The sequence below is a fragment of the Convolutriloba macropyga genome, chromosome 2 (assembly GCF_964194025.1).
Source record: "Convolutriloba macropyga chromosome 2, txConMacr16.3, whole genome shotgun sequence".
NCBI lineage: Eukaryota > Metazoa > Xenacoelomorpha > Acoela > Convolutidae > Convolutriloba > Convolutriloba macropyga.
Window position 1 is genome coordinate 39,712,547 of NC_134469.1, and position 19,019 is coordinate 39,731,565.

At 37.2% G+C, this 19,019-nt stretch overlaps 2 protein-coding genes across 2 annotated transcripts in view; both read left to right on the top strand.

The window, feature by feature from the left end:
- The first annotated feature begins 3,866 nt into the window (after positions 1-3,866).
- Positions 3,867-4,554, top strand: LOC142335268 (uncharacterized). The gene has a single exon (XM_075383691.1). It carries the CDS (start codon positions 3,909-3,911, stop codon positions 4,500-4,502), a length of 594 nt encoding a protein of 197 aa, XP_075239806.1. The 5' UTR covers positions 3,867-3,908; the 3' UTR covers positions 4,503-4,554.
- Positions 4,555-5,440: 886 nt separating this feature from the next.
- Positions 5,441-19,019, top strand: part of LOC142334899 (uncharacterized) — a 42,455-nt gene continuing 28,876 nt past the window's right edge. Inside the window, exons 1-3 of the mRNA XM_075383227.1 lie at positions 5,441-5,990; positions 10,174-10,221; positions 10,931-11,047. Coding sequence (XP_075239342.1) covers positions 5,678-5,990; positions 10,174-10,221; positions 10,931-11,047 — 478 coding nt within the window. The 5' untranslated portion in view covers positions 5,441-5,677. The remainder of the gene's footprint in view (positions 5,991-10,173; positions 10,222-10,930; positions 11,048-19,019) is intronic.

Below are 19,019 nucleotides of genomic sequence, written 5' to 3' on the forward strand. Positions count from 1 at the left end.
GATCGTGCAGCTGAACTGGAAACTTCTTCAGTTGGTTAGCATATTAAGTTTTTCACAATCCTTGGAGATTGTGGGGTATGATTTTGAGAACATTCTACAGACGCAGAAATTTGCAATGACGGAACCGACAAAATGTGAAACTTCACATATAAATGAGGAGCAGGTAAACAAAGGAGGACTGATCTACGCCAAAAGCAGCATGAGTAAACTAAAATACTGCATGTACAGGGCTGCATATACGGTAACTGTGCTGAAAAAAAGTAGTTGGTATGACGACGCAACTTACTTAAACGAAAAATCACAAATAATTCCAACGTTTTACCCAATAAAAGAGTCAGTCTGTCAAAATCTATGGCAGGGACACAAAACGCGGTTACCGGGTCTTGGTGATTTTGAATTCAATGCTCCCAAAGAAGTCCTCAACGAGATGAATATTGACCGAACCGACGCTGAATTTGTTCAGAAGATATCAAAAACTTTCATGAAAGGCGGAAATGAGAAAGGAGTGAATTATGTCTACCCCGTGGATTGGATCAATCCAAAAGGCGAAACACAGAAAGGTAACATCATGATAAATGCAGAAATTTTCATGGGGACTTTGTTCATTGAAACTAGGGAAGCAAATGAAGGAACATGGTTATATTTTAAAGACCCTTTGAAACAGGAGCAGACCTTGTTATATCAAGGAGACACATTTGAAATAGATTCAGTACAATATCTGTTCGACCAAGACAAAAAACCAAACATCTTAACGATCGTTAAATTTTCAGACTCGATAACAGCAAAACTAGTCCACGCTGGAAACAAAAAGTACTTGACGAGGAAATTAGAAAGAAAAAGAAATTTAGTTGTCCAGTTGAAAAACAAGACAAAACAAATAGACAGTTTTCTGCTTTTTGAAACAAACCACAGAAATTTGTTTTATACAACGGAAAAGTTGACGGCCACGGAACAAAATTTTTCAACAACAGATATATCTGAGACAGATCTCAGGGACATAAAACTCGATCAACTTTTTGTGTGGGATTTTCGAGGCATGTTTGAAAACCTGAAAGAAATAGAGTTATTAAATTGTCACATAGAAAAACTGCACAGAGCTATGATTCTAACGACATCAATTAACGGAAATTCACACCAAATTTTCTTAAGTCAACAAAACGCTCTGGGTACACACGCAGAAAGAGCGGGAGGAATACTATATGTCCATAGGTGCGCTAAAGTAATCGTACATGTTGTCGAAAATCAGTTTTGTACGGAGGAAGTACCAGTTAGGGTGTTTTCTGACAACACTTCAGAAATAATTAGATACATGGACCCCATTTCTAGAGTATTCTATAGAAATTTCACACTAATTAATTGCAACCCCATGTACCCGAACGCTCTTGAATTGCAGAATGGGTCATGGATAACATATGGGCGAAGGATACAATTAATTGAAAAACCCAATGTTATGCCTAATTATAGAGTTAACGTCAATTGGTCAACTTCGGCGCCAATGGAAGGGTTTTTCAATGACAAGGACCTGGAACTTAGCAAAAGGGCCCAAAGGTTAAGGCATTCGAGAAAGACAATAACAGGAAGAGAAGTTTTCCTGGGACAAGGAGGTTTATATGAGCATGAGACTCTAGAGTATTTCAACACGGATTTAAATTACAATAATCAGTGGCATGAATTGCTGATTTTTGAATATTTGGGTAATGAAATGAAACAAATCTGGCATGTGGCCAGGGAAATAACCATCAGTTTAATGACTATTTTTATTGGATCTAAAATCATATTTTGTTTGGTACGCGTGTTTTTTTCAATCGATATGCTACGCAGTGGCACCAATCCTGTAATTGCACTGCAACCCATTAACCCAATGGGGGAACTAGGTTATTTTCATTATCTAAAACAACGTACAAAGGAACAGGAATTGACAAGAAAAAGGACAGTTGAACGGTGTGACGGTGAAACAAACATCGTTGTTATAAAAGCAAAAAAGGCAAAATCTGTACCAGATATGACAGAAATTGAAATTGATACATTAGACTAATTTACGTGTATGATATGTAGGAATGGCAGAACCAAAAATCGGTGATTATTGCTACTATCTACCCGAGTTGTTCGAAGTGAGGTCAATAGTCAGGCAACAAGTGTATCGGATTGTTGGTGTAACCTCAAACAAGAGGTACGTGGTGCCACTGACGCAGCTGCAACCACCCAATATAGTGGATAGAGCCGCAATTAGCGTTGATGAGTTAAATGAGATGCAACACAGAATCGAGGAACAACAAAAGAAGATTGACAACAGCGAAATGCTGGGAACAGCCGGGGCTCGGCTCGAAGAGGAGCTCCGGCAGTTTAAACTTGAAAGTCAAAGATTAGGTGATCAATTGCTGGAGACCCAACGGCAACTTGAATACGCTGGGAATCAGCGGGAGTCCTGCAGAAGGCAGTTGGAAACATTGAAGAAAGAGTTGGAGGAGGTTACAAATGTAGCCGAAACAAAAACAAGGGAATGTATCGCTCTGGTGGACGAGCGGGAGTGTTTAGCTCGGGAGTTGGAGAATGCCGAGATAGACAATAGAAAGCTGAGGGGTAGAGTAAAAACAGAGCAAACCTCAAAGAAGGTCATACAGAGGAGGCTGGAGGCGATCAATGCGCAGAGCCCGTTCAGTCGACCTCCAAACTTTTATGAACTTCTATTCCTGCCACAGGGGGCCACAACCAGTACTATCCAGAAACATTTCAAAACGTTAGCAATGCTTTGTCATCCGGACAAGGGTGGTCGTGAGGACATGTTCAAAATCATTCTTCAAGCAAAGAAAATTATGGAAGACGAGGAGGCCCGTAATATCTATGACAAGTACGGCATTGAAAAAGCACAAGAATATATGAACTCGAAAATGGACATTTGAAACTCTTGCTGTGTGAGTGAGTGGAACACTCACATTTTTCTAAGAGGGAGGCAGTATAGTGAACCATAATGTATGACATGCTCATAAATTACATATTAAGCGCATAATTCGAAATTTTCATAAACAAAAAGCAGAACAAAAAGAGATGGTTACTAATAGTTAACCGGATTTTAACAATATAGAGAAAGCATCATAAATAATGATGGGAATCATCATATAATTTAATCTTGACGGGACATGTCAAGGAATGTTTGTTCATGACGGGATTCGTCAAGCAGGTAAACCTGTTATCTGTTAGTTTAACTAACAGGGACCCATGCGGTAGAAAATAACTATGAGAAAATCCCACGGAGATTAACGAAAATGGGTAAAAATAACCTAAGATTAATTAACCATTGATAGGACTGAAAACCAAAGAACATATTCAAACCTAAACCTTACACAATCGAGCTGCCTCTCTTTAATTGCTTTACATCTCTCATCTTCACAAACCTTCTAATATTTACAAGCAATTGATCTAATTTTGTATTAAACTGATTGAACTTTTACATTTGCTCCATTAAATTCAAGTCTGAAACTTGGAAAATTTTCCTCAGTAACTCCGAGGTTTAAAGTGCTTAGGAATAACATCCAACCCAAACCGTAACCGTTGACAGTGCACGGATATTACAGTCTGAACAAAAAAAACCATCTGAGATTATACTTCCTCCCCCCCCCCCCTCTAGAGGGGTCGGAACATAAATACTGAATTGATCGACTTTTTGGCTTCATTTTTGCAGCAATATAAAGTTTTTCCAAAAACGTTAAACTTAAGGTGCCTACCATCAAGAGTGTTTCTGGTCAGTTACCGTTGCATTTTTTAAATTAGTCAGATTTAGACTTAGCCACTAGTTGCAGGAGACATGTGTTTTTTAATGTTTCACTCTCTTTGCTTCATCATGGTTAAATTTATATGCACTATTTTCAGATCGATCTGTCTCTAATTTTTAATGGTTCCGTGATTCTCAAATGGAGCGTAATCTGCCTTCTGGAGGTGACGTGAGAAGCCAGAACCAGCAATCGGCTTCATCTTCAGCTGCATTTACCCAATCGGGCCCACAGCAAAGCGGAAGCAATCCACATATCCCTGTACCGCCTCGAGACAACGACGAGATTACAGATATCATATTTGGATACGATCGCAGTTTCACGCATGGGTTCTCAGAAGGTTTCAACAAAGCGACCAACGAGGAGTCGACTAATTCAAGAAAGCTGGGCACAATTCATGGACATAAAATTGGACTAGATGTGGGAGTAATGCGCGGTGTCGCAAAAACTCTCCTAGCACTTGAGAATCCAAGTTTGTCACTATCAGCAAACACTGAGAATCTAAAATCGATCTCAAAATTGTCTGCCAACTGTTTTTCTCTACTCGATTTGTGCAATGAAATTGAATCTACCAACTACTTGCCGGACGATCCTTTGTTTGAAATATTGGACAAAGCCCGGAAGAAATATCGAATGATTTGTGCTCAGTCTAAGATAGCGCCAAATGTTGGACCAGAACTCAGCAGCCCTGTCTCTGCAACAACTGATACCGTAGATGTACAAAACAGTTTTTAGTTGAACATTCTTACGTTAGACCAGATGATCGTCAATTTAATTTTAGTTTCTATTCTCTTGGAAAGTTAGCTGTAAAGTTCTCGTAGAAAAATGGGGTCTTTCCCATTATAGCCCCCAGTTTAATGGTCATATAACCTATAGCCCTCTCCTAAATCATGGTAATTACCATAATGGGGGTGGCTCTAATGGGAAAGACTCAAAAGTGTATATTAGATGTTGAAGTGGCACGAGTGACTTAGTGCCCTGACACGAGGGGATTGCGCCCGATTAGGGTATGAAGAAACGAGGGACATCAGTGTTACAAACTATTTAGAGAGCATTTAAGTTTGACAATGTTAGTTTTGGCTACATCCCAGAATCCGATCAAAGCTGGAATTAAGAAGTTTACGAATTGTTTTTTTTGGATTTATTTTACAGTTTTTGTTACGGAATGGTTTCATTGTTACCAGCCATATTTGCAGATAGTTTTCTAATAAACCTGCAGCTTATTTTACCCTAGTCACTATTTTCTACCTCATTCACAAAATCTAGCATAAAATACTTCTTATCAGCTGATAAAACTGAATAGAATTTCGTATTTAAACGGAACATCATTACCTGCAGCTGACCCTAAAATTGGAATGTAATTTTTTGAGGGTTTTTGATTGAAAGATGACATAGGAGCCATTTTCGGAATTCCTTTTGAAATGCATTTAAACTTTATATTTGCTAAAAGTCAGACTGGGGCTTAATTTCTCGCTCCATGCTGGCAGCAATTTTAATGTTCGTTGAGAGAGATTATTTCCTCAAAAAAATTGCAAATGAATACTTTCTTGCTCAAGTCAATCGAATTTGGTATTTTAACTGCCATTGAAAAATTGGATGCATATTGAATCAAGAGGATCTAACATCAAACTGTTTCCGTTTGTATGGTCACCTGCCGTAACTTCCGCCTTTTTATTTGTATGTAAATGATATAATCAAATATTTGCATGTAAATAATTTTGCGTCCTGTTTCAACCAAACAATTCTGTAGTTAAAGAAAGCGCTATCGCCGTTTCTGTATGTCGTAACACTCCTTTCGAAAAAAATTGTGCCAGAAATAATTTTAGTGATCTAATAGCTCATTTGCGTGGTAATCGGTATCTAGGCGCTTAATTACAGTTCTAGCTGTGTACCTAATTATTTTTGCAGTTATGAAACAGCTGAAAATGAAGATAGTGATTGATTTTGTATTGTTTATTTGCTTTAACACTTATTTCGCGGTTCTTGGATGTCAAATTCAGACCTTGGTCAGGACTCCTGCCGAACAGTTAAAGCAACTCTGTTACTGTGCTCAAGACTTTGTGGACACAAACATGACATCTGAGAAAGCCCTCTTTGACTTCAGGACTCGATGTCCGTACATCGAATGTCCGTCAACTCTGCAGCCTGGCCAATCCAAGAAGTTTCTTCATAAAACTCTGAGGAAAGGCACATTTATAGGGGATTCAATCGTGGCATACCAAAGTTAGCTGACATTTTATTAGCGCACAGCGACAGCTGAGTGTAAATAAAGTACTTCGTTATTGAATGAGGCAATAAAGTTAATTAAGTCGTTATTTTTTGAATAAAATGTAAGAGCTTAAAACTACATTAAATGTTGCGACATGCTAGCAATAGAAGTTGGTGAAGGTACAACGCCTTCCTATATTTGGAGAGGACTTGGTTCACTAATAAATATCAATATTGCAATTCTCTAGTTTTTTTAATAGCCGCACAGCGATAGCTGGGGCTATTATTGACCTTCTCTTTGATTTTTTATTTCGTCGTCGCGATTTTTGTTACGACCATATGACGTCACAACCACCTCAAATCTGCTTTTTGTTCATTCGTTCATGCAATTTCAATTGAGTTGCGTGCGTGACGTCATTTTCACTCTTAGTGGAGCAAGTTTTTTTGTTCATTTGCGTGATTAAATTTTTGGTCACACTTGACTAGCCTCACTCTCAAAAATGACTTCCTCACTTTGAAATTGACTTTTATTTACTTTAACAGCTAATAGAGGCAGCAAAAACTTATTTAGATTTTTAATCAAAATATAACATATCAGCCTTCATTGAAAAGACGATTTTTTTGGGTCCGTCTTTTTTACTGTTTTTTTGGACTGCAGGTCTACAAAGCTATTGCGGTTATTTTCTGGCAATCTGCCAGCTATGTTTAATACTCATCTATAAACCTTAAGTTAGTTGCTCAGAAGTTTGGGCGGTATTTGCTGATTGGTTCATCGAGTTACTAAGCGCTAAATAATAGGCATTTTTGCTGTCACCCTCCGAAACTTCTCAATTTTACAGTTTTTACTCTGCATAAAATAACAATAGATCTCAAAATTACTCGAAATTATCAATTACTGGTAGTTATTTTAGGGATGTAAACAATTCTTCAGTTTTAATTGCTCTGAAACGAAGTTCAGCATTTATATTAGTCCTGCTACTCTTTTTATGCTATTTTTCGTTCTACCATCTTTACGTATGATCGTTTTTTTTTCATGTGACCATTTGACTTTGTCCTTCGAAAATGGGATCAACAGGTAAAGCCAAAGGGTATTAAGGTCTCTTAGAGCCTTGCGTCTCACTTGTCCCTAAGTCGGCATTTCACCAAAAATATTTGAGACAGTTTCATTGAGTGAAGGGCGGATCTTAGAGTTTGAACCCTCTCACCTAATCCCCGCACGGTCACCCAACCCGCGCTCACTGCACACCCCTCTCCTCACGCTCACATCACCACCCCTCAATTAAGCTAAAACTGCCCTTCCTAAACTGCAGCTACCTACTCGAAAAGTCAACCGCTCGGCAGTCTTTTGAGAGCAATACTCCGAGTTTTTTCCATATGCAACAGGGTAATATTACGTTAGGCCGCGGTACCGTCATATGGATATTAAGTACTTGTGACGTACCACTGCATTAAATAACGCTCTCGAATTTTCTCGGCTTGTTTACCGGATTCCGAAAAAAATGCAAAGGTACATTTTTTCCTTGTCGATTGGGAATTGAAATGTTTGTGGGTTGGTCTAACTTTCCTAGGGTTGCTACAAAATATTTTGGAACAGTTAATAACTTTATAGTAGTATTTTGTTTGCCCGTACTTCAAGTGCGTTTCAGTGCTGGGCCAGTGTAAATGCAATTCCTCATCATTACTGAATCGTAGACTGATTCATGTCACTTTTTTGACTTCCCGGACTTGCGTTCATCTTGATTTTACAATGGCCAGACTTGCGCCAATTCGGATTTTATACTTTTCAGACTTGCGCCAATTCTGATTTTTTACTTTTCAGACTTGGGCCAAGTCGATTTTTTACTTGTCAGACTGGCACACATTCTGTTTTTTTTTTACTAAAAAACGTCAAAAATGGCCGGGGAAACGTCAAAAATAGCCAGAAAAAACGTCCAAATAACCGAAAAAAACGTCAAAAACATCTTAAAAAAATGAAAATTTTTAAATATGATACAAAACATCAATCACACATCCATGGATGTGAGATAGATGTTTTGTATCATATTTTAAAATTTTCAATTTTATTAAGAGTATTGAAGACAAGAGAAAACTTTTTGTATTCACATCTACATGACATGTAATTTACTTAGGAAGTAATATGTTAGAAATTGTTTGGTCTTCTTATATAGAGCGTCTTTAGTAAGATGAAAAATAACCCAAATTCTGATTGGGCAAATAGTTTTTTCTGTGAGCATTCCAGCACGCATGTTCAATATTTTTTCTGGCAGATTTTGTTCTTTCGACACCGTTATCCCTTTTGTCTCATTTGAACTGGAAACAGTTTTTATTTGAAGGAAGAATAACAGATTCGATGTTAAATTGAGGTTTGAGCTCCAATTGCTTCAAACAGAGTCAGCCATTTTAGAATCGGAAGTTTTCATTCGTGATTCACAAAATGTTTTAAATGCCATCACTTCTTTGAGTTCATCAGCATTCAATGCCTAATTTAAATCAGTTCCCCCTTTATGGCTAATTTTTGAGGGGTGAACATAGAAAAACTGATTCGTAAATTGAATGCTTTGTGAGACTCTGTTTTATTGTCTTGTTAGGCAAAATGTTTTGTTGGTCAATTAGATTGTGGTATTAAAGAGTTCGTGATGACAACAACCTTACCATTAAAAGGTAATTGAATAGAATTGAAAAAGTTTTCAAGATCTCTCGTATAATATATGTATTCAGATGCATTGTTAACTCTGGTTGCTTTCCCAATGATTGGCGAAAAATTCACTCGGAACATTGACGTAGAATTTTTGACATTAGGAACTACCGATCGATTGCAATATCAACAACAAACTTAGTTGTATTCGGAAGAGTAGTCCTTTAAACAGATTAATAACGTTTTACAGAGAAAGCTTTGCAAGCAACAGCACGGTTTCAGATCAGGGCATTCAACTGTATTGAAATGCTGTACTATGATGGTCTTTACCAGACTCTGGAGTCAAACTCAGTTCAGTAAAGGTTTATTTGGATAAAGCAAAAGCCTTTGATGCGCTCAATTTTGGCCTTATTCTAATTCTGGCCCGGTTTGGCTTCAAAAATATTGCGTTTCTTTGCCTTGTATCTCAGAAAACAGGGTGAAATTTTTCTTCCAGAGAAGTTTTTTTCCGGTTTTAAGTAGTGGAACACGGGGGTCCAAATCTGAAAGTTTTTTGAGATTTATTAACGATTTACCTGAATGCCTAATTAATGAATCTTTTTTGTATGCGGATGATACGAAAATATTACGAAATTTCAACTTATCAGTGGAAATCTAATGAGACAGACAGATCAATTGATTGGAGCCAGGACAAAATGATCATTTTAATAAGTGTTGATGAATTTTGCGTGTTCAAATTCTCATATCAGAACGCAGATCTTTAAATGCCTAATTTTTACGCGCTTGCCACTTTTAAACCGGTACATTGAAAGACGTTGGGTTACTTTTTTTCTGAAAACCTTGCTTGGTACTGCCATCTTGAGGTTAAAATCAAAAGGATTTCACCACGTGAGAAGAGCAATCCATCGGTCTAGAGATATTTTTCAATTTTAATTTAGTAAAGTGCTATCTCGTCTATCATACGCGTCAAACGTTAGGCACCAGGTATCAATTATGCATAAAGTTGATCGTTGGAATAACCATGCTTGGTTAAATTTATTTATCATTACATTGATCATAAAGAGTAGTCTATATTAACCAGCGAGTAGTTGCTTCCAGTGTTCAAAAATTTGTTCTTAATTGATGCAGTGGGAGAACAACAGCTATTTAGGCTTGCATACATTTAGCAGTAGTAACACCTAATGAGCAATGAATAAGCTTTTTAACGCATCAGATCAGAAACCAGCATGAATATATCGAGCAAGCAAATCTTGCAGTACAGAGAATTATAGTTGATTTCCTTGAATTAAAGAGAATTTCCTTGATTTTCACTATCGGCTGATTAATCTTGTACTTTGGTTGAAATCCAAAGTGAAGATTATATTTTTTTGCTTAAATTGTTCGTCTTGCAATAGAGCGCCTACTCAAAAATGAACAGATTGTAAACTTACCAATTTGGCGACATGCGATTAAAGGATGCACTGAACAGTATTTAAATTGATTAACCACGTTATTTAATGAAAGTACTATATCTTAAAACATTCTTTACGCAGCCATATCCTTTAATGACACTGAGCATTTTAGCATTGCCTGATTGGGGTCCCTGGATGCCATGGAACCACGGATGTTTGCGTAAGTTCAATTTTAGAATTTCAAAGCATATTTGTTGGAAGGTTATTTTCACAGAAAGGTCCAAGGTTCATTTTAATAACTTAAAATGCGACAGAACGTAGCTACAATAGGCGCATTTGATTACGGCAAGCTACGATTCGAGTTGCATTCCGACTTGGAAAATCCGTTATCTCTCAGTAAATTAATTGTTTGGTTTTCCTTTCTTTGTTTTCGTGAACAGGAGAATTTAAGATCAATATAATGATATGGCAACGTTATCGTTTTACATTTATATCGGTTGTTCGTCAGAAATCAACCCAAAAAGGCGGTAATAAAATGGTAGAGAGATCAGCATTAACTGCGTTTGAGGTACATCCTGGGATATGCCTAGGTTTGCGATAAAATGACTTGGTTAGCAGTAATGAGAACTGGCGTTTTATGGAGCTCAAAAGAAATTAATTCCCAGGGAGAACTCCGAGTGGTTATTTTGGTGGATGTTACGAGTTTCTGACCCAATCCTACAAGACCAACATTTGTCTTACAAGAATCATGCGAGATAGCCATTTGTATTACAAGATCTTAGATAATATCCTTTTTTGCAAGATTCTTGTAAGATCTTAGGAGATAAACAATCAGTGTCGCCCGGGTTTATCAGAGACTCCCATGTTAAGTTTGAAACGAATTGAGAGCGATTTGCTGGAGCTGCTTTAATAACATTTGTTGAAATTAGACGATGAGGAATCAGGACTGTACAAACGTAGGCGAAGACGTTGTGTGCAAAGCATGGCCAAGTGTGTACCTGAGGACCACCCTTGTGTCGGAATATCTGAAGAGCGGAAATCTTGTGGTTAGCGAAATATTTTTTTTTGCCTAATTGTTGTGATAAACTTATTAAATAGCACTCCCTGCTGTTTAATAAGTCATTTCAGATTGGTTTTGGATAAACTGATAAGATACAATAATTGAAGAAAGCTTTTGGCGAATAACCTGGATTGGGTCGAAAATTCTTAATTCATACTTTAATATACCCGGTTAGGGTGGAAACTATCATCTGAATTATACCCGGTTAGGGTGAAACTATCATTCGACAGCAACGAACTACAACAAAAGTATGGCTATGGTTGCGGATAACATCAGATCATGGGCGGAACAGTCTGCATGCTACTTGTGTGATGACATTGTACAACGGAATGATTCCATAAATTGCGTAACCTGCAGAAAAGCAGCACATAAATCCTGTATTGGCATTAAAGCACCTATAAAGGGAGAGATATTATGGAGTTGTGAAAATTGTGGCTTACCCTCAGTTGGTGATATAACCAAACAACTATCAGAATTGAGCCAGAAAGTGGAAGACCTGCAGAGCGTTCCGGAAAAATTAACTCAGATGCATGCAGAAATTAAACAACTAAAACCGAAGTACAGCTCATTTTTCCAGAAGCCTACTGTATCGCAAGCGGTCACAAAGTCAATATCAGAAACTTCGCAAAAGCCACTGTTTATGTTAGACCCAGAGAGAAAAGGTTCCCTCAACCAGGAACATGGATTTCGGCGCAATAGACTTGACAGCAATAACAGTGTAAAACGACCCAAACCAAATGACTGGGATGATATCGATCAAGGCGACTTTATTGCTAAATCGAACAGGCCAAAAAGAATCCAAAATGTTGGCACAAGGGCAAGTTCCGATGACTTTAGTGGAGTGAGAAGAAAGCAAAGCAGACGGCACATCTATCTAGGACGCTTGAATACAAACTGCACTGATGAATTGATCAAGAACTGGTGTGCAAATAATGGAGCTGAGTTACTACATCTCAGAGAAATAAGCAGAGAAGGGTCAAAACTGAGAAGCTATCATCTAGTTTTCCCAGAATCTTCTTCGGACATCATTGAGAGAAGTGACTTTTGGCCGGAGAATGTTGTGCATGGCAGATACTACTTAAACGAGGAAGCGAGGAATTGGCTTAAATCTATACCGTCAGATGAGAATGCATCTAACTGACTAAAAAACCGTCTTTACTGTGGTCTGCTAAATATCAGGTCGCTCAGAAATAAAACAAACGAACTTTCAGATGAAATCTTGAACAATAATTATGATATTTTTTTTATAACGGAATCGTGGCTGTCAAGCGATTTTGATGAAAACTATGTGTTAACTCAGGCGTACGAAAATTCACCGCTTTATAGTCATCATAATTTGCCTCGAACAAACTCCCGAGGGGGTGGATTAGCGGTCATCTACAAACGTAAAATCGAACTTACACTTCTCTCGCATACAAGTACGTCAGACCTTGAAGCTGCCTTTTTCTGTTTTCCAAAGAAAGTAATCACTCTGTGCTTGCTCTACAGGCCACCGTCAGGCAGCACAAAAGTGTTTCTTGAGTTTTTATGCAATAACATTCAACCCTTATCGATTGAGAGCGACCTGTTTTTAATTGGTGATTTTAATATGCCTCAGAGCACTGCCCTAAATTCCTTTTTCGAAGAAACCTCCCTAACACAGCTAGTGAAGAAACCAACTCATCGTGCAGGAAATATTCTGGATCTATTGGTAACAAATGAACCGTATTTATTTTCTGAGATCGAACAACAACACTTAAACTACAGTGACCACGACCTCATCAAATTTTGCCTTTTCAATGAGGTTGTTTCTTCAAATAGCGTAAAGCAAACTGTTTTCAGAGCGTGGAAGAAAGCCGATATAAATAAGCTTGCGAATGATGTAGAGTTGTCCTTAGATCTGAATGGACACCTTACCTGTGTAGATACTGCTGCTGAACTCCTTGTTGATTCAATGGATTTTGCTGCAAAAGAAGCCATTCCAATCGAGAGGCGCAGTTCCAAATTGGCTATTTGACCTTTCTTCGACAGAGAGCTTCAAGATTTAAAGAGAGACAGAAGAAAGCTCGAAAAAAAGTATAAGAAAAATCCAGACAATCAAAGTAAAGAAAAGTTTCTGGCGGCAATCAGGAGATGCAAGGAGATGTTCAAACGAAAGAAAACTGAATTTTTTGATGAGCAGGTTAATCGAAATGTCGATCTTAAAAAGAAGTACAGCAGCTTCAATATGCTTATGGGCGTTAAAACTACAGAAAAACTGCCTGTTGGTTGGGGAACAGATGCTGAAATTGCACAAAAATTCAATACCTTCTTTGAGGAAAAGGTAACAAAAATCAAAAGTTCTATTGAAAACGCCACCACGACAACAGTTGATAAACTAATCTCTTTAAAACCAATACACACAAGTCATGTTATTCCAATGAGTGTTTTCAATCCCGTGGATCTGAATGCTCTGGACAAAGCTTTTACTGAAATGTCAAATAGCTACTGTGAACTAGATTCCATGCCCACTGTGCTCTGCAAGCAGCTGTACAAATCCTGGAAATTGTTCTTTTTATTCTTGATAAACATGAGTTTTCAAAATGGCATTTTTCCTAAAATTTTTAAAAAATGCCTTGTGAAGCCGAAACTTAAAAAGCAATCTTTGGACACAGAAGATCCCAAAAGCTATAGGCCCATTGCAAACTCTTCCTTCCTTTCTAAACTTCTTGAGAGAACTGCAGCCGGCCAACTACGGACACATCTAGATCAAAATTGCCTGCTTGACCCACAGCAATCAGCATACCGACGTTTCCATTCTACAGAAAGTTGTCTCCTCAAGACCATAAACGACCTTTATGTAGAGCTTGACCAAGGAAAGTACCTTTTAGTAATTGGCCTTGACCTAAGTGCAGCGTTTGACACTCTGGATTTTGCTAATTTTGGGAAAATTTTGGAAGAGCGCTTCAAAATAACAGGAAAATGTAAACAGTGGGTCATGTCTTACTTAACTGAAAGAAAACAACAAACTCAAATACGGAAATCATTTTCTTCAGAGACTGAAGTTTTCTACGGAGTACCTCAGGGCTCCATTCTCGGATCGATGATTTTCTCGATGTATACAACCCCAATTGGTGATCTTATCAAACAATGTAACCTACGGTACCAAATGTACGCCGATGACACAGTTTTGTACACCACAATCGAAATGGAGGACGAAGAGCCACTTATTGAAACGCTGAGGTTACAAGTAAAAGAATTGTTCGGAGCTTTTACAGCTTTGCAACTCAAAGTTAATCCGGACAAAACTGAAATAATATTATTGTCTACTAAAAAGAAACGTCCAAATATCACAACGCTAGAACTGGACAATTTTGTCTTGAATATCAGTAGCAATTTGGTTTCACTCGGTGTTAATCTTGATCAGCACTTGAGTTTCGAAAAGAATGTCAACAAAATCACGAGCTCTTGCTACAATGAACTCAGAAAACTCTATAGAATAAAACATTATCTTTCTTTAGAGTCACGAAAAATTGCTGTACAAAATCTAATCATCTCTAGGCTTGACTACTGCAATGCTATATTAGCGGGTTTAAACATCAAAGAAATAACAAAATTGCAGAGAGTACAGAATGCCGCTTGCCGATTCATTTTTAACCTTCGAAAATATGAGTCTTGTCGAGAATTCAGATACAACCTGCACTGGCTGCCTGTTGCTCAACGAATCGATTTCAAAATTTTGACATATGTTCACAAAATTGTGTTTAACCTTAATGTGCCACTTTATTTGAAAAGTCTAGTGATTTTACAGTACAAATATAACCAAACTCGCTCTGAAAACAAATGGAAACTGAAGTTGCCAAAAATCAAAAACTTACGGGTCACGAGCTTTCTCTTTTCTTGGCCCAAAGAAGTGGAACGCTCTGCCCTCACACCTACGTTGCATAGCTGATCATACATTGTTCAGGAAAGAGTTAAAAACGTTTCTTTTCTCGAGTTCTTACTGAATGCGTCTTTCAGAGAGAAGATGGAAAACAAAATTGTTCGGAGGTCCAGAATAAACGAAATCAAATGTAATTTATTGAAACGACGCTGTACAGTCGTCGAATTGAGTAAACCGTACCGCAAATTAACCCTTCCAGAGAAAAGTCAACGATTGTTTCAAAATTGTATCTTAGGATTATTGCTTGTGTATGGCGTGTTTGTTGAAAACGCAATTACTATATCTTGCCCAGGAGGCTGCATCTCAACACTCTGCAGCGATCGCGTAATTGAAAATATGAAATCATTTGGTGTAAGAAATGTAGTTGTCATGGCTGGTACAAACAACCTGTTCGATAAACGTAATAAACCACTGATGGGACCTGTCGAAACATCAGATGAGATGTATTATCTTGTTGAAAAACTCAAGTTCTATAAGTTTAAAGTAACGATTATGGCACTAATTAACCGAAAAGACAAATGGAAAGTCATTAAGAAAGTAAATGACTGCTACCGGGATGTTGCACGCGATCATCGGATTCCTTTCATTGAACATAAAAAGTTTCGATATCGACATATTTCGTCGGATGGAGTGCATCCAAATCCGCAAGATATTCGGTAGTTGGCGTCTGATTTTCGGTATGCTTTCAAGCAGATTAAACAGTGGCATTTTTAAAGCAAGCATGGTTTTATCAGATTTTAATTCAGCAGTTGTGAGAATTGCTCGGTTAGAGCAGAAGTTTGACGTTCGATTAAATGCTCGGTTAGAGCAGAATACTTACAGTTTTTAGGCTCGGTTTTATCAGATTTTAACTCAGTAGTTGTGAAAATGCTCGGTTAGAGCAGAAGCTTGTCCTCCGATTGAATGCTCGGTTAGAGCAGAATACTTACAGTTTTGAGGCTCGGTTAGAGCAGAAGACATTCGGTGAAAAACATTGGTTAGAGCGGAAGTTATGTTAATTGTTCTAATTTGGGATCATGTATATTATTGGAGAAGAAAGAAGATATTCTATTTGATCTGCTTTGGAAACATGTCTATGCTCGGATAGAGCGGAAGTTATTCTAATTGTTCTTCTTTTGGAACGACATCTATGCTCGGATAGAGCGGAAATCTAGATGAGATCATGAATCCAACCTACCTCTGTGTCCAGAAGAGGTGGAGAAACAAGACCCTCTACTACTACTACTACTACTACTACTTTTTCAATGAACTGCAAAACTATACCCGGAGCTATACTCAACGCTAAAAATTTAAAATTAACTTTTTAAAGACGAAGGGGCGTTGCAGTGAAGAGTATTTTTAATAGACGCCCTCATCTTAGTCGGCTACTGAAGCACTCGTAATTGTTTTTACTTCGCTAGACAAAAAGTTTTTTGTTTTACTTCTTTTGTGGACATTTTGCTAAGCGTTTTTGACTTCTATAGCTTAGGTTCACTCTTCTTAATCCGCTGAAAGTGCTTTTAAACAGCAGTTGCTTAGCAGAGCAATTTAAAATGATTAAAAAAACGGTATAAATCCAAAATGCCTGGTTTCAGATGCCTCGTCTTTGAACTTTGTTTTAATTAGTCGGAGTTACCAGATCTAATGTTTGTTAGGACAGATAGCAAATACATCGAGAAACAGTAGTATGTCTAACTACAAAATCCAATCAAAATAGCTGGTTCTATTTAAACTTTTTTTTACAATCAATTTTTCAATATTTGTTCTTTTTTTAATTCTAAGGCTGGTTATGGTAATCAATAGTGGCATTTTCCCGGCACTATGCCGGATACGTTTTCCACTAGAGAAGAAAACGTTGTTTGAGAGAAAAACAATTGTTATTTGCGGCGTTTTCAAGGCAGTCTTATGGTCTCAGCTCATTTAAAGTTAAATCGTTATTCTATTCTGCGCTTTATTAATTAGTTCAACGATAGTTTGGTTGAGTTTTATTATTTTTGCTCCTGAATGAGAAGCAATTATTGTGAACCTGTGTCTTTTTGTGCAAAATTTTTCGCTTGACCGTTTTGCGCTTTTCTTCTGTAATAATCTTTAGTTTCTCAAGTCACTTTTCTACGCACTTCTTGATTTTTGAGTGAGTTCAATTGCTCTCACTCCGAAATAAAGTTTGTTGTTCAAACAAAACTGATTGTTGGAGACTTGATGACAAGGCCCTGATAGCCAAGTGGTTAATACCTACGTCGAGTTGACGGAATCGAACTCAGGTGATCGGATTCCGAATCCTACCGCCTGATGATGTTTTCTCACCCATAAAGAAAGTTTTATCTGGGCTGCAGCCCATGACTTAAATTGCGTGAGTCGTTCAAGAGCAATTTTTCTGCTATATTTTACTGTTTTTGATGCTTCTTTGATAATGCGAATCTCCATGTGCATTTGGATTTGATATATCGGCCAATTGATATTTTTATCACCCTTGTTTCTTTTCGTGTTGACTACAACCAGGATTGAGTAATTTGTGACAATTTCTGTTGAAAAATTCTCCAAAAGTAGTCCGTCTATTGTTTTTTACATCGTTGAAATCATTTAATCTCTTACAGAACTTTAAATAAAAGTTATTGGTTCAAATGGTTTTTTATGGATCACTTAATGAAAAAAATCAGGTTTTAGTGAATTAATTTTTCCGAAAATTACTTGTATTTTAACTTTTGGAAGTTTCTGAAATTTTTGACAATTTATCAAGGCTAAAACTCTTTTGACTTTTGCGCTTTGACTTCTGATTTTTGAGCTCTAAGAGGGTTTTTTGTTTCTCTGCGATTATTATTGTCAAGGATAATACACAGAAAGTTTTAAGAGATGTCGAGATTTTTTTAAGTGACCGTATGCGAATTTGTTGTTTCGTGCTCGTCATAATTGGTTTTGGAAATTCTTCAAAAAGTTCGACTTTATATGTCATTCCTTTGAAACTGCTGAATTGACTGCAGTTCATTTTGTAGAAGTAATGTATTTTTGTAAACTATTACGCGCTTCAATTTTTCATGATAAGTTCAATTGTACTAGTTTGACGTGATTTCTGATAATTATCGGATGATTTCTGAGAGTTCTCGGATTATGCTTTGAAAATATACCAGCGTTTTACCAATTTTCAAAAACCGTCATGGTTGTCCATGTCAGTTGGTCATTTATATTCTCTGAATTTACTAAAATTTCTTATTGACATTGTTCGATTTCGGCCTCAATCTTCTTTATAGAGTTGGGGGCTCTATTGTTTTCACATCTGCAATATTATATAAATTTGAAACATTTTGGCTACGGAGTTTTAGCGTTCTTCTTCGCAAATGGTGTCAAAGGGTCAATCCTGTTGCTTTGAAGTTCCTGTGCTTTATTTTGATGAATGCCAAAATCTGAACTATTTGAGTTATAAATCGGGACTTGTCCGGCTGTTTTTTACTTTTGTCGTCAAAACTTTTGTTGATCTGGCCTTGAATCAGTCCGTCATTCGTTGATTCAGGTAGTCATATGGCTGAATACTATTCGTCGATGTTGAAAATTAAAAGAGTGGAGAAAAAGGGGGGTTATTTTGTTCATAGCACTTGAATGAGCCGTGTGACGATTTCAAAGCAGCGCTCGTAAACAATTTTTTTGGCGAATTTAGTCTTTGTAGCCTTATTTAGGTTTACTAGCTTTTTAATAAGTGATCTGAAGAACAAGAGTTGAACTGTTAACCCCGCTTTAAATATGTTTTTTTATTTTTTCAAGTCTATTTTTTCAGATTTTTTTGTTCAAATGACCTTTGTTTTTTTTTACATGGAGGAGCTGAGGTAAGTTGAGATTACAACACTCTAATTGAAGTTATGTTCAAGGCAGCTTGCAGAGAAAACTCAACTGACAATGTGTTGAAAGTCAAATTCAGACAAAATGACTGAAATTTCTAAAGGTTTCGCTTTGAAATCTTTCTCGAAAATTTAAGACTTGATCACGACTAATCAATCAGTTTTTTTGGGAAATCTGCCAGCTAAATAGAGAAATCTGCCAGCTAAACAGCAGTCTAAATGCTGTGATAAATTATTTAATAGCAAATCCC

Bases quoted from the DNA above. Each gene is read 5' to 3' on its own strand.
- LOC142335268 (XM_075383691.1), top strand. From the start codon at position 3,909: ATGGAGCGTAATCTGCCTTCTGGAGGTGACGTGAGAAGCCAGAACCAG.